Source organism: Ornithodoros turicata, chromosome 5, assembly GCF_037126465.1.
Source record: "Ornithodoros turicata isolate Travis chromosome 5, ASM3712646v1, whole genome shotgun sequence".
Lineage (NCBI taxonomy): Eukaryota > Metazoa > Arthropoda > Arachnida > Ixodida > Argasidae > Ornithodoros > Ornithodoros turicata.
This window is the reverse complement of record NC_088205.1, coordinates 55,213,408-55,238,152: the sequence shown is the minus strand read 5'-3', so window position 1 is coordinate 55,238,152 and position 24,745 is coordinate 55,213,408. Positions and strand designations below refer to the sequence as shown.

The window sequence follows — 24,745 nt, the reverse complement described above, 5'->3', positions numbered from 1 at the left end:
CACTGCGTAGCAAGCCATGCAACCGTCCAGAGGCCATGTTAACATGGCGTGCGACAATGTCATCATACACACGATTCAACATCTTATACTGCGCATAGCGTAACAACCTTCGTGAGAAGGAAAAGGAAGACAGGTTTCCAGGCACGAATCCTCGCTCTAAACAACAAGAACAGTACAAAGTTACGCGTAATAAGACACACTTCAGTGACGCAATGAGAAAATCAAATTAACTTCTTGATACTGTTATAGAGACACACTTCTGTGACCATTAAAGAAACGCATGGGGTTGACGTTGCCGATGGTTGCATCACTGATGATATTAAAGAATTGAGCTCTCTATACAAGTGATATACAGCGTCAACCTAATCTGCAACGCCAGAAATTAATTACCCACGTTTCCAGCGCTAAGCAACAGAACAGTCGCTGCGAGTTTTCTTTTTCTTTTTTTTTTCTTCATAGCTTGCTTTCCCATGTGACTGTACGTATACGTATAGGGGAGGGCATCTTTTAGGCTAATATTATACATTTGGATCTCATTACAATGCTGTGAATCATAGTATTGACACCTGCAGGATAATTTTGGACGAAAAAACCGCGCACTTCATTAACGAGATCTTTGCTGCAACATATCATTCCGTCATTCTTTACTCGCGTTCGTTTCTACCTCGATCTTTGTCTCTCTTTTCTCCCCGTGTGTGCGCGCGCGAGTTTGTGTGCGCTTCTCAATTTTCTTTGGACGAAAATAAATATTGACGAACGTTTGCTTTTTTTCTTTTTTTTACTCAGTTTCACCGTTCAGAGGTAAATACCTACGATGTCCGCATCGGTCGCTTAGAGAAGACTTTCTTTCTGCACTTTCGGTCTTTCGTTTTTTTTTTTTTTTTTTTTTTTTTTTGCTGGCTACCGATTGTCACTCCGACCTTCGAAATCGCTCTTAACGTACCGATGCTTCCTCGTGAGGAACAGGCAAAAAAAAAAAAAAAAGAAATCTAGAAAGAGCATTTCTCTTTCACTTTTCATGACTGAAAATCGAGTCAACAACAAGAAAAGAAAGAGAGAGGAAAAGTAGCCAAAGATCAAATAAATCTCAGCTCTCCACCATTTTCTGCCGAACACCAGAGATCCCCTTGACGAAAATCCCCCGAGATGTTTATTATCTTTTCTCGCTGTTCTACTCTTCGTTGCTCCGCTGTAGCTGGAAAAACGAAAAGAAACCGAAAACAGCAAGCGGAACCCAAAGCGAAAACATGTGCCTAACAAGGATTTGCTCCTCAACGAAAGCAAGGACCAAAAGAAAAACAATGGGCGATGGAGGTTACAAATGTTCGAAGCCGATCACTGAAACGAACACCACTGCAAGCCAGCTTGAAACGATCATCGAGAAATGTTTGCTTTGTTTTCCGGAGTTGTTTGTTCACCAGCTCAAGTAGGGACCAAATAAAGCACGAAAACGATGTGGCTGTTCTGCAAGAGGAAGATATTCACCTTCTGACGAAGCGGAGTTTCTCTCGAAATTGATCCATCCGCCTAAAACAAAATATTGGACGCATGCAGGTATTGCGAAAGTTCCAGAAGCTTCTCTGTAAGACGTAAGCCCGTTCAATGCACAGCTGTCAAATCTTGCTAGATGACGTGGTTGCGTTCGAGTACGGATTTTTCTTTTTAAACCTATAATGTGTTTACATATCTCGTCCCATTTTCCTTCTTTAGAAGCTGGGCATTATAGTGGAGGTGTTTTACCGGTGCAATTCATCTCTTTCGGTTCCTGCCTCGCACTTCCTCCCTTCACACTCTCAGCGCACTTCAGTTTCGTGCATGATCGTTCGTTAGCATCTCGTCACCAAGCCGCTATGCCGGCAAAGTCACTCCAATTTACACGAAAACTGAAATTCACTACAGCTGAAAGCACCGCAGCAAATGCCACACAATGTGTTTGCTCAAACAAAGAAGCTCCGCAGTCATAAACACAGAGATGGTAGTTGGATGCAGAGAGGGAAAAAAAAGCCCCCTCACTGTCTCGGCGCTGTTGTTGGTTTTCTGTGTATTTTTTTACGTCGCGAGCAATGTTTCCTATCAGTTTTACAACCGGTGTAGTAAACACCGAGAGATGCATTTTACGGTGGCTGTCTCAGTGATTCATTCACGGCATGAAGGGGACGGTTCGCGGTTTTATAGCCGCAATCCAAAGCGACGTATCGAGCCCAGAGATTGGCGGGGTGTGGAGTTATCGCTGCTATTTTGTTTGGTTGTTTTGGAATCAAGCTGCAAAGCACGGAAAGAGACAGTGAGGCATATCGTACATCCATACCCAGGATCCATGCCCTCGTATTTTCTGTCTGCAGAAAATATTTTGTTGTAGTTTTTGTGATACGCGACACTGCAGGTCACCTTGACGCAGTTCATTTATTTGGTGGCACTCCTCAGAGTTTGTGCTTTCTTAATGGCGAAAATTCGACATCTAGAAGACAACAATTAAACGCAGCCGAAAGTGATGAGCCTATATCACATGAATTTTAGGACGCCCATCATTCACATTCCATTTGAAGATCGGTCTTCCTGACTGGCATGATTCACATGGGACTACAGTGGGACTACATCGGACTCACAGGAGACTACAATGGGACTCTGACATGCTGACAGGTACCGCCGGTACGCACGCGGTACAGGGGGCAAAAGCCGGTACACGAAGTTGCGTTTCACAGTAAGTTTGTTGGAGTAACTTCAACAAAACAAAAAAGAAGAAAGCAAATTCGAAAGCGCAACAGTGCAGACAGCCTGAAGGATGCCAACGAGATCCAAGTCCGGTATCTTACAGTGGGTGTCCCCAGTGGTATCCAGACCCCCCTTCCAACACTCCTTACTCTTTTTCATGTGTACGCTTGTTGCAATGTAACTGTACCTTCTCTTTTTTTTTTTCTGAAACCTCCCCCCCCCCCATCCCTACCCGAGCAAATACCTTCGTTGTAAGCAATACCGCTATGCCGGCCTAATGTAGAGTTGGGCCAACATCTCCACATTTTTCGTTGTTATACCAACCAACCAATCGCTATGAAAATCCGCGAGGGCCTTACGTGTGACATACCATATCATATCGCTATCATATCATATCATATGACATCGCTCTGTCGTATCATACTTAGACGCTTTTGGTTGGCCGTAAAAAGCATGCTCCCTCAATGAAGATAAAGAAAAGAACACCCAGTATGTTGGTCTACGACGGGTAAAATGGTTCTCATTTCCATGTCAGATCTTTAATTCTTCTTCCGAGGCATTCAAGAAATGTGATCAAAAATGTAACTGGACAGTTTGCTCTGTGGGCATCGGTTCCTGGAATTTTGCATGCACACGATTAGTGGAGCATTCCCTAATTTCCCGAATCCCTGCTCCAGGTTTTCCCTGACCATCCCCTGACATCCTTGAGCAGTATTTCGCGTGGGATTTTCGATACGGTGGGCAGTGATCCGCGAGAAATTAAGTGAAACTACAGTTTGGAAATCGACTGGAACGGACGCGACCGCCCCTTTAAATGTGGTGTATCGTGTGTCGAGATTTCGGCGCACGCTAAAGAACCCCCAGGTGGGCAAAAATTAATCCACAGACCCGACCGCTGTGGCGCTTATGACCACAGTTGTCTCCCGACGTCATGCCCGAACTATTATTATTATTATTGGTAAAATAATATAATAAAAATATTAATAATAATAAATATAATTAATAAAAATGAAATGAAATTATTATTACAGTCGACCCCCGTTTATCCGGACGGTGCCGTTCCCGGCGAAATCGTTCGGATACCGGAGCATCCGGATAAATGAAACGACCGAATAGAAACGTCCTACAGAGCAAGGTTTAATCAAAACACAGAAATCTCGTCAATGACAGCTGTTACATAGTAGTGTAGGCACTCGATTCCTGCAAACTTTTGCTAAGTGCATAGAGTTGAGCCACGCTGTTGCGCTGCTCGAAGAATGTCAGTGCGGTCGCAAAGTGTCAATGTTGGAGCCTTGTTTCTCACTGGCGTCATCGGCACCGTCTTGCTGCACATCATCGGAGGCAACAGCAGCAATCACACCATCATCAGTCATAGCTGCACAGGCGTCATCATCGTTATCAACGTCAACGTAGTCAGAAACCGCAGCATCATCTACGGCAGTCGCAGTGAGCCTCTGCATAAGGGATCGCAGCTCAGCTAGGGGAATGTCTTCATCGGCCAACGGGCCGTAAGCAGCAGGCCCTCGGGTTGGAGTTCTCCCCTCTAGAACCGGACAGTTGCTCGAGATATTTCCAAATAACTCGGCTGGTCAACGTGACCCAACGCACACAAATAGAAAAGGGGGTCATCGTGCACGGTTGTCTCCCCTACGGAGGAATGTAGGTCCCTGACGTGTGACGGGAATAACCCCAAAACAGCGAAAAGGGTGACGAAGCGGGGTCAGCGTCTCCTCTTACTCACGGTAGTCCGGATAACTGAAGCTGGATTACAAGAATTTTCGACTTTCGTTCCCTGGGTCCGGAAGCTGAAGTCCGGGCAAACGAGAACAAAATACATGGAGAAAAATCCGTTCCCGTGCCTTCTGTCCGGATACCGCGGGATCCGGATAAATGAAGTCCGGATAAACGGGGGTCGACTGTATTATTATTATTATTATCGGTATTCCTTCCTAAGGCCATGAACGTGAACGTGCCACCGTACACGATCACTCGGTCTATTTCTCTTCGTCTGGGTGATCTTCAGTTCTAGCGATGCAGATAATGGGTTTGTGGATACTGTAGTAGGATACGTAGTCAATGCAGAGCAACACTAACATGCACTTCTCGCGAACACACAGTCTATCGTTGCGCCGTTGCATGTGGTCGGCACATTCACATCACCCACAATGTCCATATTGAAGGACTCCTTCATATGGTCTATAACCAACCCATTGTTGCCGTCCCTGACGTTAATGGTCAAGTCTCCGCACGCAATGGGCGGCACCTCGGTACAGTGCTCCGTTTTTACCTCGGGAAACTTTAGTTGCGTATTAGGAGTTCACGACAGGAGTTTCCAACTTTCCAAGTGAGGTAGAGTTTGATGTTGTCTCGTGAAACGTTTGGCGAGCGGTAGACAGCGACAATGATGATTCTACGACCATTGAAAGTGCTACCAATTGCGCACATGTCTTCCGCTTCTCGCTTCGTTTTGATGGGCAGGTGCCATGGAGTGACCGCACTTTTCCCTCGCTTAGCGTAAAGTGCGACACCAGCCACTCTACTCTCTAGACGCATGCGGAACGACATGTACCCGCATCCGACTATCTCAAACGGATCATCAACCTGAGACCAGCCTGAGCACGTGCGCCTTCGTGAGAATCGCATCACCCTGAGCGTCCATTCTGCGTGCCCGAAAAATCTGAACGTTCGTTACGACCATGCTCAGAGTTTACGATCATGCCAGGAGCGCTTGTTTTCGCCATCTTCGACTCACCAACGAAACTTCTCTGCGCGTCGCGTCGGTATCGAGCCTCTGGCGCTCGAGTCTTCGAAACTCGTCGTGTAGATGTCTGCTTTGCGCCTGGTGTAATAGAACATCAAGTCTCCGTCAACATCGGTGATGTACAGGCCCTCGAGGCTAATCACCTGCGATATGACAACATAGACGAGGTGTTGTGGGTGTGACTTGCTATGTGAGTACACTACCTTGTAGGTAGAGATGCGAAGCCCCGGGAAAAAAAAAACCCAGAAATTTTTGGAAAAAAAAAACTGTTCTTTTCGGGTTTTTTCCTTGTCTCCGGAAAAAATTGCCCAAAATTTCCAGGCAACAAAATTCAAAAATGTAAATTTTCGCGCCTTTGCTGCGTTCCAACCCGCCAACAATGCCTTGGGTACCTCAAATCCGGCAACCACCACCAACTTAGTGCTCCGTCTGGCTGCTCCAAACGATCGCCGTCGCGTTCACATAATGTCGGAGTTCTGGTCGGAGTGGACGGGTTGTTCCAATTACCTATCGCTGAGTAGACAGCAGTCTCATGGGATGCTCTGCTCTGCTATGCATTTATGCGTAGAGGGTGAACACTACTAGAGTTTCTAGCTCATTGTATGCTGTGGCTTGGCCGGCAATGCTTCGACTCAGCAGTAACCGCGTTTGTTTCCATTTTTTCCAATTTTTCGGAAAACCCCCCGAAAAAAAAAAACTTTTTTTTTTCGAGCGATTCAAAATTTCCGGAAATTTTGCATATCTAGTTGTAGGTCTCACCTTGCAATTTATGAATGGTCATGGCGTTGCCTTAGACGAGAGGGAAGTGAACGCGTTTGCAGGCGACACCCGTTTTTTTGAACATCATGGTGGTGACCGTTCTCAGGTTGATGGGAATCTTGTCCGGACTGAGAAAAGGGTTGAATGGCACGTAGCGAGGCGGCCTTGATTTTAGCGGTGCGAACCGTTTCTTCACGAACAAACATGAGCCATAGACGGACGATGCGACCTCTTCCATCGTTCTCGATGAGTTTGAGTCCCCACTGCACCGTTAACGACGCCGTCCTGTACATCGACATTTGCCGTTCTCACGTCGTTTACACTGTAACTCCGTGGTGTCGGGCGATATTGACGAAATAGCGAAATCACGCAGTCACTAGGGAGTTTCAGATGGTCGCAAGCCCTCTACGAAAACGATACAATAAAGGAAGCTGTCAAAACAAAGATCCCTAACACGATGTCAGTCACTTCAAAGAAATAAGGGCTTATCGTGTTTTAGGAACCGCTGTCATGAGGACCTTCCAGTGTTGTACATAGCGGCCCTACTAGTAGCGCCGCTACCGTATTCGCTACTTTTTTAAGTAGCGACCGCGCTACATTTTAAATTGGTAACGGAAAAAGTATTTGCGCTATAAATACGAGTAGCGGTAGACTCTTTCTCCGCAACCGCTACTTTTCAACTTTTCATAATATGGAAATCGTGGAACACGGAGAGAAAAAGTGAGATAACGATGAAGCAGAATTTCTTCTTGTCGTTCTTTTAGTTGCTTGTTAATCAGACAGACTGATGTGATGATCTTCCTCAATTTCATTAATTTTTCAAGTGATAAAAATACTAACACTACTGTTTCTTAGCATGCAAGCTTTCTTGCAGTAGTTTGCATTTCGTGAGGTACAAAAGTGAAAAAGAGCTGACATCTCTATATAACATATGAAGTGGTCACGTGAAAACAGAGGCGCTCGGGGACAACAAAAAAGAAAAAGAGAAAGAAAAAGGGTGCGTCCTCGCGAGGCGAGCCGACGGCGCCCTGCTTTAGAAGTTGAATATTTGAATTTGAATTTTTATTTTAATAATAAGCGCCTCATACTGTGCGCAGCTTGTAGGTGGTATCGGACCAACACTTGTAAAAAGAAAGTTCTTCTATTGGTGCACCCGTTCGCGAATTATTTAGCGCGGGGATTTAACTGAAGCCCCCTGTATATTGGCTGTAGGTAGTGGTATAGTACTGTACTGCATTGTATGGCGTCTACGTGAGGGAACTTAAATATTGCACCGTCTTTAGATATACATTTGACAACGAGATGCCTACGGTTATGTGTTGCATAGAGAAGTGTACGGGAGCGGGTAAATAGCGGCATAGTACTTACGTTACTTTTATTTGGTAGCGGTAACGGTATTTCGTCACCTTTTCAAATTTGTAGCGACGCTAGTATTGCGTTACTTTTCTGTGGAGTAGCGGGTAGCGGTATTTCGTTCCTTAGTTTTGGTAGTGGGTACAACACTGGGACCTTCCAATCTGCTAAATCCCCGCCCGCCGAAACTTTTCTTAGCAGCCGAGGCGCACAATAAAGAAACAAACGAAGGGGAGATAACGCATAGCAAGAGTCAAAGTGTCCCTGTCCACTGACGCTACACGTCCGAGCCCCAGAAGCCCGTTAAAGAAATGCTGTCGCATTTAAAAATACATAGACATTCAGCATAGAGTGCCCAGTTACTGCAGAACACACCAAACCGTTTTCCCATTTTGAAACTTCATACTCGTTATGCAGCTGCGCGTCTGTAGCCGCTCCAACGGACGTAAAGCAATACAACTCCACTATTTTACATTTAGACAGTCGTCTGCAAGTGAAATTCCGAACGGAATATTTCGCTGCAGCACACAGAACTTGGCATACTAAAGTCGTTGTGACTTTACAATAGGGAGGCTGAACTTCAGTCGCCAGGATATTCCTCGCTTTGCTGTCTCGGAACATGAAGCGTCACGTTTTAGCTGCATTTGGCAACTTGTAATTTTGTCGTCACACTAGCATGCTGTTCGGCGATGCAAGTCATACATGCTGTCGAGCGAAATTCACATCATAGCTGCTGATTGTAGCAGCGATCTGTCAAACGTCCTCGGTAGTTCAGTCAGTAGCGTATGGCATTTTTTAATGCGTATTTGGCCTTTCTGTACCGCGTAGCACACCAAATAGCTACACCACTTTGAGGCAGGCATTTAATAACGACCGAAAACACCCATTGGCTCGATGACCGCGCGATTTTTTGCCCACCAAACAGGACAGAAGCGCCGCCGCATCGCTATGACGTCACGCAGTGACGAGAATCTATACCTGACCTGCAGCGTGCACCCGCGCTAGGGTTTCGACGTACACCCGATCAACTCCTTCGGAGAGCCCGAGGGGTACTACTGACGGGGGGTCACCCGGCGGGGTGACCCCCCACCCTTTGGGCGGGGGGTCACCCGGAAGTACGGCTGCGCTGTGTCCGTAGGAGCCGCATTCTCAATGAGAAATGGGACCTCGCGGCTGCTGGCCACGCTGATAGCATGTCAGAAACACCGAATTATCACACGCTAAGACATCGGGCCGCACCGCTTATGGGCCGCATGGACCGCATCGGGCCGCACCGCATTTTCAGAACGTGTTTGTAAATTTAATTTCGCAGTGACAAGTGGCCGCACAGCGAAAATATTGTGCATGGTGTCCTTATAGCCTGTGTGAAGACTAGTTGAGAAAGGGAAAACTTGAGTTGAACAGTGATGCGTATTCTACAATGTCTCGTGCTGCGGTATGACAAAGCATATCACGTTTTCATGATGATAAGGATACCGAAGATCGTTCCACCGTTGCATTTGCAACAGGCTGTTTGATGAATGAAGGAGACGGTCAAGCACTGCTAATTATCACTTCCTTTCCCCTTTTCAAGGCCGCGATATCATTAACGCATGGTTAGTATTGACAATATGTAATGCAAACGTAAACACACGCGGTTCCCTCGCTAAGGGAAAAAGAAACACTCAAATAAGAAATGGAAAAAGTGAACGGAAAAACCTCAATGAAAGCAGCAAAAAAGGAACGGGGACGTCGTGTTATCCTGCAGGGGCTCATAGTATACGCATTAAACAGTTCACTCGTTTTGCTTCCTTGGGCCATTAATAGTGGAGTAAATTAACTGGTAGCAGGCTTATACGGAGCGTGGGTCCTTAGTACCAACCGTGAGCACCGGTTATCCAAGTCACGTGAGAGACGTACGTCGATCCTTTCAGGGGGTCTGTTGTACGCTGTTCCACAGCAACATTGTAATTGCACTTTTCCCGTACCGACACCCATGGTAAACATTCCTGGCGTAGAAATTGAAATGTCGCCATTACCAGGAAAGTTTCCAGGTTCAAAACAAGTCTGTTCCATTGAGGGGCACGGATGCTCTTTTTGAGAATCAAGATATTCCACAAAGCAGGCAAAAGCAACTCACAACGAATGACAACTGCGCATGTTCCACGGACACGGATACGATGAAAACCAGAATTCAAACACTAACGGAAAAAAAGTCACTTCCGGTGCTCTATGATGCGAGTGGCCCGAGTAGCGCCACTTCGTGCATTAGGTATTTATCAGAGCCTAACGGTTATCCTGCGTCTCTAGATGTTCTTTTTATGGGTATCACCATATTGCGTATGTATCCTACGTGAGGGTATGCCATATAGATGCATTTAGGGATAAGCAGCAATAAAGGTGGCGCTGCTAGGAGCCAACTAAATGTATGACGAGTTTGCATCGGTTGGCTCGTGTATCACCGCTAGGAGAGACAATTAATGGCTTTGACCCCGAGCGCCACAGGGACCGGAAGGATGGAGATGGGCACCATTATCTGCGGACTTGCGGCCATTGGTTACGACCATTTGGGAGCGTTTTCGAGACGAAGCAAAAACCCAAGTGAGTCATCGTGATAATGTCAACGGTGGTTCATCATAAGCCGTATAGTTGAGCACGACTGTGACAAATGTTCTACGCCTTGACAGGAAGTGATAGTCACCACAAGTCATCCGGTAGATGATTAAGTAATCATACGGAGATCTGTGGAGGACAGCAGGCTTACTAAGAACCTTCTTTTCATCCTTACTTGGACCGACTATCTTCTGTTCGGGTGCTGGCTTGTGTGGGCTGATTGCCATTTATGTCTCGCTAAAGCTGCACCTTTGCGTACAGTGGCTCCTATTACATGTCACCACGCAACGTCAAGTAGTCATGATCTATTCAATCCATATTATTTGGATAGCGCGAGCTAGTGAACATTCAACGCAGGGAAGCAAAGTCGCTCGAAGGAGGTTCATTCAATAGAACTATACAGGGTGTCCCAGAAAACGTGTCATTGAATTATAAAAAAAAACTACACCACCTAGAGTCATGCGGTCAATGGCATTTCTTCTTACTGGGTTTTTGCCACCTCCTCATGTGAATGTCGTGTAACGTAAGTTTAATTATGTAAATTTTTGCGAGCTTAAGTCGGAAATTTGCCTAGTAAAGGTCACGTTTTTACCCCACCAATGTGAAGAGCGTGTCTAAGTTACTCAAATTAATGATAATTGACAGGGATATTCAGGAGCTATCCCATCGGAAAAAATAGCCGAACATCATGCTCTACGGAGGTCGCACAGAATAGCGCACGATGAATTTTTCAGCGCAATCTTTGTCAGTCCGACGAAAGGAGGGTGGAAACCCATCCTTCCCCGACATCGCAGAAAGAGATAAAACAGGCAAGGCTTATCACGTCCGACTTTCGCTGGCATAATGCTTTCCCTCTCCCAATTTTAGGAACTGTTACTTTTTCTACTATCACTCTGTGGGCTGGCTTCGGAACCTCCTTTCGTCGCACAGAGAGCGATTGCGCTCAAAAAGTCATCGCGCGCTATGGTGCGGTACTCCGAAAATCATGATATTCGGCTATTTTTTCCGGTGGGATAGCTCGTGAATATCACTGTGAGTTATCATGAATTTGAATGAATTCGGCACGCTCTTCATATTGGTAGGGTAAAAAAGTGACCTTTACTTTGCAAATTTCCGAGTTCAGTCCGCAAATATTTACATAATTAAACTTGGAGTACATGACATTCACATAAGGAGGCGGCAAAAACCTAATAATAACAAATGCTGTTGACCGCATGATTCTAGGTGGCGTAGTTTTTTTATTATAATTCAATGACACGTTTTCTGGGACACCCTGTATACGTACTCTCAGCAACAGCCTGTATAAGCAAGCTAAAAACCAGTTTTCCTTACCTTTGTCGTCAATTGTGAAAACTCCCATGCCATCTCCATCCACAATAGCGTACGTCACTTTGCCGTCATTACCCGATGTATCCTCGTCAACAGCTGAGATACTGGTAACTAGTGTTCCTTTCGGCTGGTTTTCATCCACACTCGCATTAGCTACCATGTCTGGGAACACCGGTGTATGCAGGTTTTCGTTGACATCCTCTACTTCCACCAGCAACGATGCGGCTGAAGAAAGCTCAGGGTCACCGCTATCTGTGGCGGCAACGGTGACGTTGTAGATACGGCACGTCTCAAAATCTAGCGCAGAGATCAAGCGGACGATTCCCATGTCCGGATCGACGTCAAATATGTCTCCGTATTTCCCAATGATTTCGTAGTGGACCTTTCCACCATTGCCCCAGTCCGGGTCTTTTGCAGACATAGAAGTCACGATGGAACCCAGAGGTAAATCTTCTCGAACCCTTGCCATGTACTGCCTTAAAGTGAATGAAGGAGCATTATCGTTGACGTCCTGCAGCCGGACAGAGACAGTGGCCGTAGATGTTAAAGGTGTGACCGGATCCCCATCAATCAACTTCACTACAAGGCTGTATTTCTCCTGACGTTCTCTATCTAATGGTCCAGCCACCGTGAGAAGACCAGATGTGGGGTTCAAGGCAAAGTCTGACGTGTCAGTATACAAAACAAAGCGGAATTCCGCGTTTAATCCTTCGTCTTTATCAGTCGCGCGAAGCCGAGATAGAGACGTTCCGTTAGCTACGTTTTCATTCAGTATGAAACTATACGAAGATTTTTCAAACACAGGGGCGTTATCGTTGACATCACGAACTTTTACCACGAGGGTTCTAGATTCTGCCTTTGGAGGGTGACCTTGGTCGTAGGCTGTGATGTTAAGGATGTACATAGGCGTAACCTCACGGTCGAGCGGAGCAGTAAGCACCAGATCACCCGTGTGCATATCCATGCGCAGACAAGAATCTTCGTCTCCATCAGAGATAACGTAGAGCACCTTCCCGTTGTAGCCATGGTCCAAGTCCTTGGCTTCAAGGCGAACTAAGACAGAGTTCACGCTAAGATCTTCATCCACAGAAATTTCGCTCGGGGCTCCCTCCGAAAACTCCGGCCCGTGCCGGTTCTCGAGGAAGCTAGGCGCTGTTGGCTCAACCCTGTCTTCCTGTGCGCCGCGCGGGTTGGACCTTTCGGCAGCACGCAGCTGTTCCCGTAGCCTTTGAGCAACCCCCATGTCTTTGCACTCGGCCAGGGATGGACGCCGAGCTCCAACTATACGTACCAGCACCTTCATGACGTCAGCAAAATGTCGGCCGTCTGTTGCAGTGACGTTCAACGAACGCTCTTTGCCCTGCTGCTGCGATAAGTCGCAAGCCAGAGTTAACACACCTGTGCTGGGGTCTAGCCGAAAGCATGAATCTTCTCCACTAGGCTCCATCTTGTACGATACCGTTCCTGTCCCGCCTTCGTCGAAATCAATCGCTGAGAGCGTAAGAATTTCTGTTCCTATTTCGGCCTTCTTTGAAACTGTCGCGACGCAGTCCACTTTCTCGAACTGAGGTCTGTGATCATTGACGTCTTTTACTCGAACTCTCAGTGTCATCTCTGTTTGCCTCTGGTAAGGTATACCCCAGTCGGTTGCTCTAATCCTCAGCACATAGTTGCGCCTCATTGTTTCAAAGTCGAGAACTTCTGTTGTGCGGACCTCTCCACTGAACGGGTCGACCGAGAAGGGTACGTGGTTTAGGTTTACTAGGCTGTAGCTAACGTAACCATTCTCAGCCTCGTCAGCATCAACAGCGTGGGCAGTGTAAACTTTGCTGCCTACGGGTTTATTCTCATCGTAGATAACTTCAGCCGACGACTCATTGAACACAGGCGGGTTATCGTTACAATCGAGTACTTTGATGTTCACAATAGTTGTCGTCCTTTTGCGTTGCCCACCTCCTCTTGCAGCAGCGTTCGAAGCACTAACAGTCAGTGAATAGTACATTTTAACCTCCCTATCCAGTACACGCCTTAATGTGATTAGACCTGTCCGTGTGTTGATGTTGAATGCCGCATCATCGTCGCCGGTCTCGATGTGGTAGGTGATTTTTGCCTTCTCTTGTCCGAAAACGTGTGCTTCTACTTTTGCTACTGGAGTGTTAGGAGGTGCAACTTCTTCTATGTCAACATCGTATTCTGGCTGACTGAAAGTCGGCAACAAGTTGTCAACATCTGATAGTCTTGCACGCACGACTTCATCCGTATATTGTGAGGGCGTTCCTTGGTCCCAAGCACGAAGGGTGAGGGTGTACCCTTTCGGGTTGAGGGGTCGTCCGGGTCTTGGGTCTACTTCAATGTTGAACTCTCCAGGCTGTGACAGCGGTACAATTTTGAAATGGTCGTCGATGTCGCCGTCAACGACAGCAAGGCCAGCAATCTGCCCATGGATGCCAGGGTCTTTGTCGGTCACCTTAACCACAGCCCAGACGTCGGGAAGTCCAGGTTCAAGCCAGGTTTGCTTGTTTCGAACGAAAATAACGGGCTTGTGTTTGTTAACGGGCAACACTCGGACCGTTACTGTTGCTGTACTGGACTTTATGATGCTTCCCGTCCTCAACTTGGGACCTCTGTCTTCAGCAACAACTGTGAATTCGTGTGTCTCATTCCGCTGGTAGTCAAGCGGCCTGGTGAGCGTGATCGTGCCCATAGTTGGATGGATCGCAAATTGCCTGGTCCTTTCCAGAACCCTGTAGTATATCTCGCCATTCACGCCCAAGTCCGGATCATAAGCGCTTAGTTTCAACACACTCTGATGAAGGGGGGTATCTTCTGGAACAGTTACGTTGTACGACTTTGGATAGAAAAGCGGATTGAGGTCGTTTGTGTCAGTAACCTCAACCACAACTTCGCAGTGAACATCATAGAGGCGCTTGTGTTGTTGAGCATAGAAGATGGACCCTTTCACCTTCAGCCTGTAGTGGTCCTCGTACTCGCGGTTTAGCGACCCCGCGTTTTCTGTTCGTGTTCGTATGAACAGAAACCAGAAGTCGCCAACGTGACGTGCCTCGGCTTTGAATTGCCGGTCTTTGTCACCTCCAGCAATCTTGTAGCGCACATGGAGTGTGGGGTCGGAGATAAAAATACCCATTTTCTCCGTAGGTTGGACATAGCGCTTGCGGACGGAGTTCTCCGGGATGGAGGCGTTGTACGTTGCCCTGGTGAAGGCGACCCTGTCTGTGTTGGAGGTATCGCCCGCTGCGATGGAGAGTAAGAGGAGGAGCCAGAGGGCTGGCAGCCATGGCGCCAACATGACGATGCTCTGATCATCTGCCCCACTTCATCGGTGTCTCCTGGAAAGGAGGAACAGAAGTATGTGAGATGCTAGTTACATAACCAGCACAACACAACACATAGATAAAACAGTGCAGAAATTACGTCTCATGTGACGGTTGATGCATTGAAGCGTCTCACCAATATGTTCATTGCGCCCTGTGTCGTCCTTAACCTAACGTGGTACTTGGTGAGTGGAGCACCATGAGAACCGTGCTGCACATCACATGTGCTGGTCCTGATCCTTTTTCTTTTTGGGGTGGGGTGGGGGCTATCTGACATTTCAACAAGCCATATATCGCAAGGTCGTTACTTTTCACAGGTCTCGAAACAGACACAGCTTGGTATGGAAATGCCAGCCGACTAGACGCAATCAGAGCAGCACAGCTAAACACCAGAGCAATAGGGACGTTCGCCTAGGGTTTGGCAGGGCGACACTAGCGCCGCCTTTCTCCCCTGGCGGTACACGGAGGAAAAAATTCAAACTAGATTCTTCAGACGAAGAACGTGATTACACGCGCTGTGCACGACCTTCCACCTGTTTCCAAGCAATATCTGACAATGGACAGTCCGGGGAGCGGGAAAAACAAAAGCCTGGCTCACATTACTATTATAAAATGCACGAACTGCACAAAGATACGCAATACCTGTGTCATATCTGTTTTTCGTTTCTTTTTTTACACTCAAACTCAAACTGATAGCTTTGCGATTCTGCAAGCTTATAAACTCGAGCTCTTCGGCGTTCGTATCTTCTTCGTACCCCACGCTCAGGCTTCTTTCACCATAGATTTCGTCCACCATCTGCAGCGTCTACGCCATTCTGTTATAAACGTAGACCTACGTAAGGGGTTGCGTATAGTATGTGAAAACCATAAGTAATGTGAATTATGCATTTATTTTGTTTCGTACTTCTAAGTTACAGGTTCTAGAGATGTGTGGAACAAATTCCTAGGCCGCGAATGCTTGGCAATCATAGGAGAAATTGTGAGATTCGCCAGTGCATCTGAGTCCTTCAAGTTTCCCAAAGTGATCATACCTACGCAGGATCCGCCGGGAGTCATTGCAATGGTTCTTTGGATTATGCAAGTTGTATTGCACTCGAGTCATGTCCTCCATGAAGTTAGTTCTCGTTCACAGTAAAGTGTCTCAAAGTCAATAATTTCAGCCGCAAAGACATATCCATATTCTTGTTCTGATGACTGTTCGGACCTGACTCCCATATCCTCTCTTCGGAAACTGTCACGAACATGTGACAAGTGGTACGAGTGGTACAAGTGGTACACGACTATTGGCTACTAACAAGCACCATTGCGCTCGCTCCATTCATTTCATAAATCATTACTTCATCGGCTCTTGCACCTTCTTCGCAAACCCTAGTAAAACATTTGAAACCGGAGGCATCTAACTGTATGCGAACGAAAGGAAAGTTAGGTAGCAAGCGAGCTGGTGGTGACGATTCTCAATTTGAGACCGTGTTTGTGTGTGTCTGTTTTCGTTCCTACCTCGTCTCGGGTTTTCAAGTCATGAACTGTATGCGTCCAGGCTTTATTCTTCAGTCCGGTTTCGCTCAGAGCTAGTAGATCTACGGCACCTGGGAGTCACATCTTACTCGTATTTCGAGCCTGTCCGGTAATATTTCGCCATGCGACGAAAGCGCGCTGCTGTAGACGGTTTCCCTTCTTCTAACTTACGGTGGGGAAACAATCCTCGGTCTCTTTCGCCTTTTTAAAACCGCACACCTTGATCATTCTGACAGAGCACATACCATGTGCGCGATGGGACAACACGCTACTTTGGAAAACTTAGCACTACCACCAAAAGTGGCTCTGACTGCCGTAAAGCGGAGCGCCTTCTGGCCCAGCCGAACAGCCCTATATGCCGAACGAGTTGAAGACAGTGGGGGAGTATGCGTCCTGGGCCGACTTCAGGGGGAACTGTACCGACGTTCGTCTGGAAAGTCTTCCGAAAACCCAGGGAAAACCTCAGACAGCACAACCAGTAGTAGAATTCGAACCCACCACCTCCCAATCTTCAGCACGACCTTGTCTAGCCTCAACGAGCGGGACGCCTTAACCCGCTCAGCCATGCCGCTGGTCCTGCCAAGCCTGATCCTCCGTAAGCCTACTGTCGTGTGTCGAAAAAATACCTAGGCGCTAATTGGGAGTCAACTGTCGATCATAAGGGAGCAGTCAAGACTGCCGAAAGCAAAGCAAAAATCTTCAGAAGAAACCATCGTACAACAAGATGACAGAACACAGAAGCGTGACCGTCCAAGGTACGCAGCATAGAATAAGAAAAATAGTTACGCCGTAATTATTTTGCATAGGCACATTTGCAAATGACTCGAACGCTCAATTTATCCGCAGCCAATTAGAACTGACACATTAGCCGCCTAAACGCTTAGTCGTCAATTACGGCAGATCGCAAAGACGTTAACGAACTTCGACTAGCGTCTCTGCGTTGTGCTATACGGGTGCATCCACATAAAAACGGACAAACAAAGATAATGAGGAAAAAATGGCGCAGTAAATTGCCTTCCTCATCTCTGTGCCGTATTCCATTAGTCGGTCGTTAACTACTGGCGATGGCAATGAGGAGGGGGGGGGTGCACAAGTGCAAGCAGATGATGATCATGGTTGTGTGTATCTTTCTGCTGCTTTCCATGCACAGGGGGATAATCCCAACGTCTCAATCTACCTTGATTTTCTGAGAAACACATAGCGTACAAAACCTGCATCAGAAACTTCAAGAAAGAAATATGAAGGTGAAGTCATGGCCGAGTGCTACGAGTGATCTTTCGGTTCCTTCCGGTTTGAGATTTGAATTTAACAACAAATCATTTTTCAGCTATAGGAAGCTTTGAGGAAAATCTAGAGTCCGTGGGAAGGTGGTGATACTTCGTGGCTTTACGTCGCGAGACAACTAACCATGGAAAGGTTGGTTTCTGACATTTAACTAGAAACGCGACAGCTAGAATTTCTGGAAGAAATTAAGGATTTTTGGAAAGAAACGGTGTCATCATGTGACGTACCTACGGTTGTAATGGCGGTAGTACAGGAATGAATAAGCGGACATACTAGCTTCCTTGCCCAAAACCTGGGACGTTGCACAGAATCGCACGTAAAGCAAGGTTCTACAAAAATACCTTGCGAAATAGGCATTCATTCTGTATCAAGGCAGTCATTCTCTGGCTGTACACACTTAGGGCCTATCTGACCAACGGTTAAAAGTCTCAATTCGATTCTTTATTTTATTTATTTATAAATATTGCTAATCACTTTTTGGCAGCAAAAGCATTTCTTCAGCGGTGTCCCGTCTGCGTGCCGGCGTTCCTCCAAGAAGTGGAAGAAGCTCCTAATGAGAATACTTCTGTAATGTTCCTTTGAAGCCTTCAGCATAATGTCGACCGGGCTACGCATAGTATCCCTGTCCGATACTCACGCACACAGTGTATGGATAGCGTTAAAATAGCTAGCGTTAAAATCTTCAGGAAGCAGTCGACAACCTCGCCGTGTAGTACCTCAACAAAGAGTTTGAAGAATGTGACAACGATACCATCTTGGGTGCCTTTTCACCTGTACCTACGCACATGCGCACCCCTAGCTGTTTCTTCTTCTGTCGTCCCATTTTCCGTACTGACGTAGGTCCTTCTTGTTACAGCTGCACTTCAGCAGGTTATGGGCCCAGAAAGCTGCTGAGGAGCTGTGCACTTGAGCTGGACGATTGGCTCATTGCTGCGTGCCGAATTACCGAACTGACGGACGGGAATTATGAGGCCTGGAAGTTCAAAAACTGTCCTGACTCGATCGGTAACTTGGTCCTACGCTGCAGGTGCTTAATCAGTACTGGCTCTGTGCACAATTCTTTATTGTTTTTGTAGCTTGAGTGATGTCTGCGAACCTTCGACGGCAAGATGTGGGAAGAGCCTGAGTAATAAGCTATACCTGCTGAAGAAGTTGTACCAGTGGAAGTTGAATATGGTTCAAGACATGCAAGGCTACATCAGGCGCACTTTGGAATTCGTGGGACACTTAAAGGGAGATGGGAAGAAAATCGGTTGCAGGCTTCTGTGCAAGTGCAAGTGCTCTGCAATGTGATGGATGCAACGATATCGTCTATGTTGAGCCGTGTTTTCTTTCGTGTCTCCATGCTCAGACTTTTTTTTTTTCAATACGAATGTACCATTCGGCATTGGTTAGCGGCAGTGCAAGATTCCAATTGTGGCGTTGTAATAAAATGTGTTGCCCTGGTACACTTGTCTTTATATTCTGTCTCATCCACATAAATATGTCTAGGTCAAGTTCAAAGGGCAGAAGTCCTTCATGAAAGGCGGAGTAACTACTTCTCTACAAAGTCTTCGTGCTCCCTCATTACGGGTAGAAATATGCCACCAGGACATATAGTACCAATGATGGTAGAGGTGCTCAGCATTTCGGGTAAAAAAAATATCTTCGAACAAGGCAGAACAGTTCTGCTGACGGTAGAACTGCCTTCTGAGAAGAGTAGAGCATTTAGCTTCAAGGTGGGATCATATTTCTCATCCTTGGGGTAGCTCTAGGTGGTGAGAAAATATAGACTTCCGGAGAAGCAACACTTCACCAACTACCGGTTCACTATGGGGTAGAATTGTTCATCCAGTGGTGGTAGAAATGCAGGGGGTTGAAGTGTTTCTACCCCTCACTTTCTACCTCGAAAAGGTCGAAAATTACACTTTTTCTTAGGGTGCGGTCGGAATCATGGAATACTAGAACACATTGCGAGAGAGCTAAGAGTATGCTTCTTGGTGTAAGTATATGCTGAAGACAGAGTGAGAGGAAGCCATCTTTACTGCTTGGTATGTTCAGAATCGGCTGCCCAGTAAAGCAGTTGGCAGGTCGCCCTATGCAATGTAGAACCCAACCTGCAAGGCTGTTTGGTAGCCGGGCCTATATGCACGTTCTCACAATACTTTTCAGGTTCATAAGTCCAAAGTAAGCCGCAGTGTAGTTGTAGTTGAAACACCGATCGTGGAGCAGATTTGTAGTCAATGGCAAGTTGTCTCGTCCACGTTGTCGAAACATGCACATTTATCACGGGCAAACAGAAGGAGAAGTTATTTGTCTTCAGAGACCCAACCAAGTTGGGACACTTGAGTTGAATTTGTACTGGAATTATTAGATGAAGCCAAACACACACAACAGTGTAGGCGTGCATGGCCAACCAGGATGTTAAATAAACTTGAGCTATACGATCGGCAAGAAGCAACAAGAGAGTGCCACCAGAACATCTGTCGCATGTGGCGCAGGCCGTACCAAACCCTGGAAACACAGCTGGAAAGATCCTGATCCACATCGAGTCTACCTTTGAAGCTTGATAAGGTAAATGTTTGTGCCCTGTGTATAGTAGAGTAGTGCAGTTCTAGCGTTCTTTCGTTGCAGCGTACGCTGTCATAGGAGAAGATGGCGAACTTAGTGTCACTCGAAATGGCTCCCAGCGATGAACTAAGCTATGTCTAGATTTTAGAGCGTGTGACAGAATTGGTGGCGAACTCACTGCGTCTCAGATGTCAATACAACGACAGCTGTTACGGCTGTTCGCAGCAAAGTGTCCTTCTGTCAGCATATTAGCATAAAGCGAATGTCACTCTCATAGCATTTCGACAACTTCCTTTTTGAGGGAGCACATCTTAACTGTGTACACACATGCAGAAATGTGTTTCGGATACTCGAGTGGAGGATATCACGTCCGGTTTCCACTTTTCCTCGACCGTGCAGTATACGATTTTATACGGCATACCGCACATTAGCAGCCCCTCAGAAAACCAAGGGATACTGGGTCACGTGCGTATTTTCTTCCGGGGTACTACGCGGTTGGCAGCGCGTTGACACCTGTATATGATGACAGCGTCATCGGCTGTAGCAGCGTCACACCGGGGAGGTTATTTCCGCAGTGAAATGCCACCCTCGTCTTTGCGAAAAATCCCTGCCCACGTACAGGAATATGGCATTCAAACGGAATGCCTCGTTGGAAGTTGGCGCATTCGCAAATGCAGGGGTATTAGAACGAGAGCGATCACCACAGTTGTTAACGGCCTTAAGTTGTTAAGCCTGTTATTCGGCTTCGCATTCGATCACTATCTTGTAAGGCGGGCCTCAGAATTTTTTGACGGGCTTTTGCAGTGAGCATCCCCGCGGTAGCGGTTTAACAGAGGCGGCTGTATGAACATGGCAATCCACAACCATTGAAAACAGAGCCTACCATGGTGGCTGAAACAGCATGGGCGACACGGCGCTGATCGCTTGGTTATGCAGACTTATAAACACTGCCTCCTTAAGCGCCTGGCCAATTAATCGTTCCACCGATTCTACCACGTTTACGAACATTTCATTTCGACGTCTTTTTGGACAGAGAAAAGTTCTTACACGTCCCATCAAAATACCGCAGAATGTCCGGCGTCTGATTCGCCAGCAAAACAGCAATGGTCGTCTCGCAGCATCATTAAGCGGCCATCATTTGGGCGCGCAGCTGGCGAAGTCATCGATGAAATCGACCTGAATAGTGCAGCCGTCGGCTAATGACCACAGAACGTCTTCCTCGCATTCAACCGCCATAGACATGTGGTCTGGAAGAGGACGATCACTGACCCCAATAGAAGCGCATCACCCTATGCAATATCGAATGGTTCTCTATGTATTCAGGTAACGGACAACGAAAAATGTGCACATACATTTTCCACAACGTGATCATAAGCTATCTGGCTGGTAAAATACCGCCTTCCATGGCACAGCAATCGCAAGCCTGCGAAAATGTAGGCACTTCGGAAACCTGGCGACGACAAATCTTGTTGACATGTTGAGCCAAGACCGCTCGCTAACGGACTCTTTGGTGCAAAGAATTCAACCATAAACTGTGCCTGGGAATCTGAACTTATATAAGTGTCAACATCAACTTGAGACCAAGTCCCCCTCCTCCGACAAGAATACTGCCACCATTTCCACAACAACGCCTCGTCAGCAACACAAAAACAAAAAGGAAATGGGAAAGCAACTTGGCTAGAGCAAAAGCCGTTTGAAGCCTTGCCGTTGGTTGAGCCTTGAGATACTTGTTTGTATTTACATATTATACATTCAATTTAACACTCCTTAAAGGGACTATCTCATCTGGAAAGGTGTGTATGAGACCGATACGGTAATGTTCGGCATTGTTTCACAGTCTACTTGACCAAGTAAAACAGCATACTTCTTAAATAAACGAGTTTTAATGATTCGCACTCACTCTGCAGCTAAGCCAGATTGACGTAAGCCGGGCACACGAATGGGAGCGCAGCGCAGGTGATTGTCTCCGAGGGCGCCTGCTTCGCGTTCGCACCGCATTATACAAAGTCAAAAGACGTCGGAAAATACGCCGACTCTCGCTTACCAGCGTGAGTGCTGAAATGACCGTCTTCCGTGGAACGCGGTGTTACGCTTCTGGCTGTACAAACACGTACGGCACTAACCAGACAGCATTCCACTAGCCGATGTCAGACTTCTCCGCGAACTGCAGACGCCATCACTCCCGCCCGGCGGTCGGACGCCAAGGTCTCTCAGCTGCTCCCAGATTGGCGTTGTCCAAGTGACGTTTTCTCCGACTTCCGGAGAGGGAATTCCGGGATGCTCTCAACATCCGTCGTCTGCTCTCGCCATGCATTACATCGAATTGCACAGAAACATGTCCACTAATTCGCGTCGGATTTTCGGCGTTATTGTCGGTGATGAACGATGAGTAAAATGGCACTCTATAGTTTTAGCAATCGACCGCGACGGATGCGATAGTCCCTTTAACATGCCTTCCCCGCATAATACGGAAGTACGTATAATGCAAATGCTCCATATAATCTACAAAATCCATAGAAAATGGGCCTCAACCAGGATTAAAATATTATTTGCACGGCCAATTAAAAACGTTCCCGAACTACTATAACCTGCAACCGATACGGTAGCGCAATCTGCACCACTGGTGTCGTGGTCACTGTTAACCAACCTCCCGTTTCCGTGGTCTAGCTCCGATAAGCGCTCGACTACCGGATAACGGTGAAAATAGGAATGGACCGGTCGACTGTCACTTTGGGGGCGGTCGGCTGCAAGTATGGTATCGTTTATTGATAATACCTGTGAGAACAACGGTCCGAGCACAATGAAAGAAGCCCCAGGAGATAATTCACGCAGGTCTCAGATAAGCAGTCTTCGTTCATTGCACTCCTGCCGTTTTTCTTTTTTCTTCTTCTTTTTCACATGTGCACAACAAGTGATACCATGCCAGCACCCGGCCATCCCCAAAATAACAATCGACCGGTCTAATGCTGTCTTCGCTGTTCCTCAGTAGCCGAGCGCTTATGGGAGCGAGGCCACGAAACGGGAGATTGGTTAACAGTGGCCACGACAGTACATGAATGATGCAGGTACATCATGTAGGGTCGTACGTATAGTTTACCCTGTACCCAACATTATGCGTTCCTTGCACCTTTCCTTCTACTAATAATAATTCCAGGCTTTACGTCGCGAGACAAATGTGATCATGAGCGACGCCACAGTGGTCGGGCCTGTGGATTAATTTTACCCACCTACACGCTACCGACTGAGCCACCGAGGCCAGCACACCATTCCTTCTATATTCCAGCTATATTAACAGATGAATGCAACAATGCAGTGCTCTTGAGAAACATCCTTTTCTTTATACTTCCTTTTTACCTGCTTTCTGTTCGACAGGCAACAACACTGACAACAGCGGAGGCAAAAAACAAAAAGAAAAAGGAACACGTAGGCCATTTGATATTAAGCCCTTTTTTGCTGATCGTACGGAACAGCGAGCACCGATGTAATGCGCCGAAATGAAGGGAGACAAGATGGAAAGATTCCTTCGTTCCACTCAAACGACCCCCATTTCCCTAAAAGCATCTCTTCGAGGCTATGTGTGAAAAAAACGGAGTTTGCTCCATCCCCTTCCTTAGCTGGTTTCAGTGAAAAACAAACGCGAGTCGAGCACATCGAAAGAAAGCGACAGCTGCACACAAAACAAGTACACGAAGAGACGCAACGATATCAGCCAAGTGGCTGTGACTGGACACTTTCCAGTGACCGATCGGGCAGGAAGGTAACTCAAACGCAGTACACGTGCACTAGGGATCGAAACATGCGATGAACCAGGAAATCGATTTCGCATCGGGGTCTATATGAAAGGAACAATCCTAGGCGGAAATTACGACTCATTTTTTTCTTTTATTTTTCGCCTGGTACGTCATGTCCTCTGTGGGATACTGTGCTTTGTTTTTGTGCGTACGACGAGTGGCGGGGTGCGCACTGCAAGTCCATGTCTCTTGTCTCGAGCGTCAATGAGGCGTTTCCGACCAACGTGGACAGGCCTGTTACTAAGGCCTGTTCCACATGACCATGGTTGTCGTCCGTTTGCTTCAAAAATAGAACCTAAGGGCATTCGAGCTCCCGTAGGTCACAATGGGTCAGTTTTGGCTCCGTCAAAAACACGGACGAGAAAAACGTTCGTGTGAAACAGGCCCAGAGGAGACAAATATCGAATCCACAACAGCCTCAAGAAATGCGTTTCGTCTGTCCCGCTGTGTGGCGCATTGTCGCATTACCCAGACTGTTAAACCTAACTCAGGAACATGCAGAGAATCCTTTTGTCACGAACCATTTCGAACCACTCGAGAGGAATCGCGCCACCATAATCCTGCCAGCATCCAATCAGAATGTTGGCCACGCATAAAGAACATAGTGTATCCGCGTTTGTCCGAATGTCGAAGGTTACAACTACTATGGGGCTCTGTTCTAGCACTGATGACATTACCACAACAGAAATACCTTATGATGGTCACGTCAAGTTTGTGGTACGCGCGGTGCAGACGCATAGCTGTGATAAAGTACACATAAAAAAAAA

General features: G+C 46.9%; 1 protein-coding gene across 3 annotated transcripts in view; it reads right to left on the bottom strand.

The window, feature by feature from the left end:
• The window catches only part of LOC135394478 (fat-like cadherin-related tumor suppressor homolog), a 637,639-nt gene that overhangs the window by 181,780 nt on the left and 431,114 nt on the right, over positions 1 to 24,745 (bottom strand). For all 3 annotated transcript variants that reach the window (XM_064625231.1, XM_064625233.1, XM_064625232.1), the window contains exon 3: positions 11,510 to 14,853. In XM_064625231.1, coding sequence (XP_064481301.1) covers positions 11,510 to 14,813 — 3,304 coding nt within the window. In that variant the 5' untranslated portion in view covers positions 14,814 to 14,853. The remainder of the gene's footprint in view (positions 1 to 11,509; positions 14,854 to 24,745) is intronic.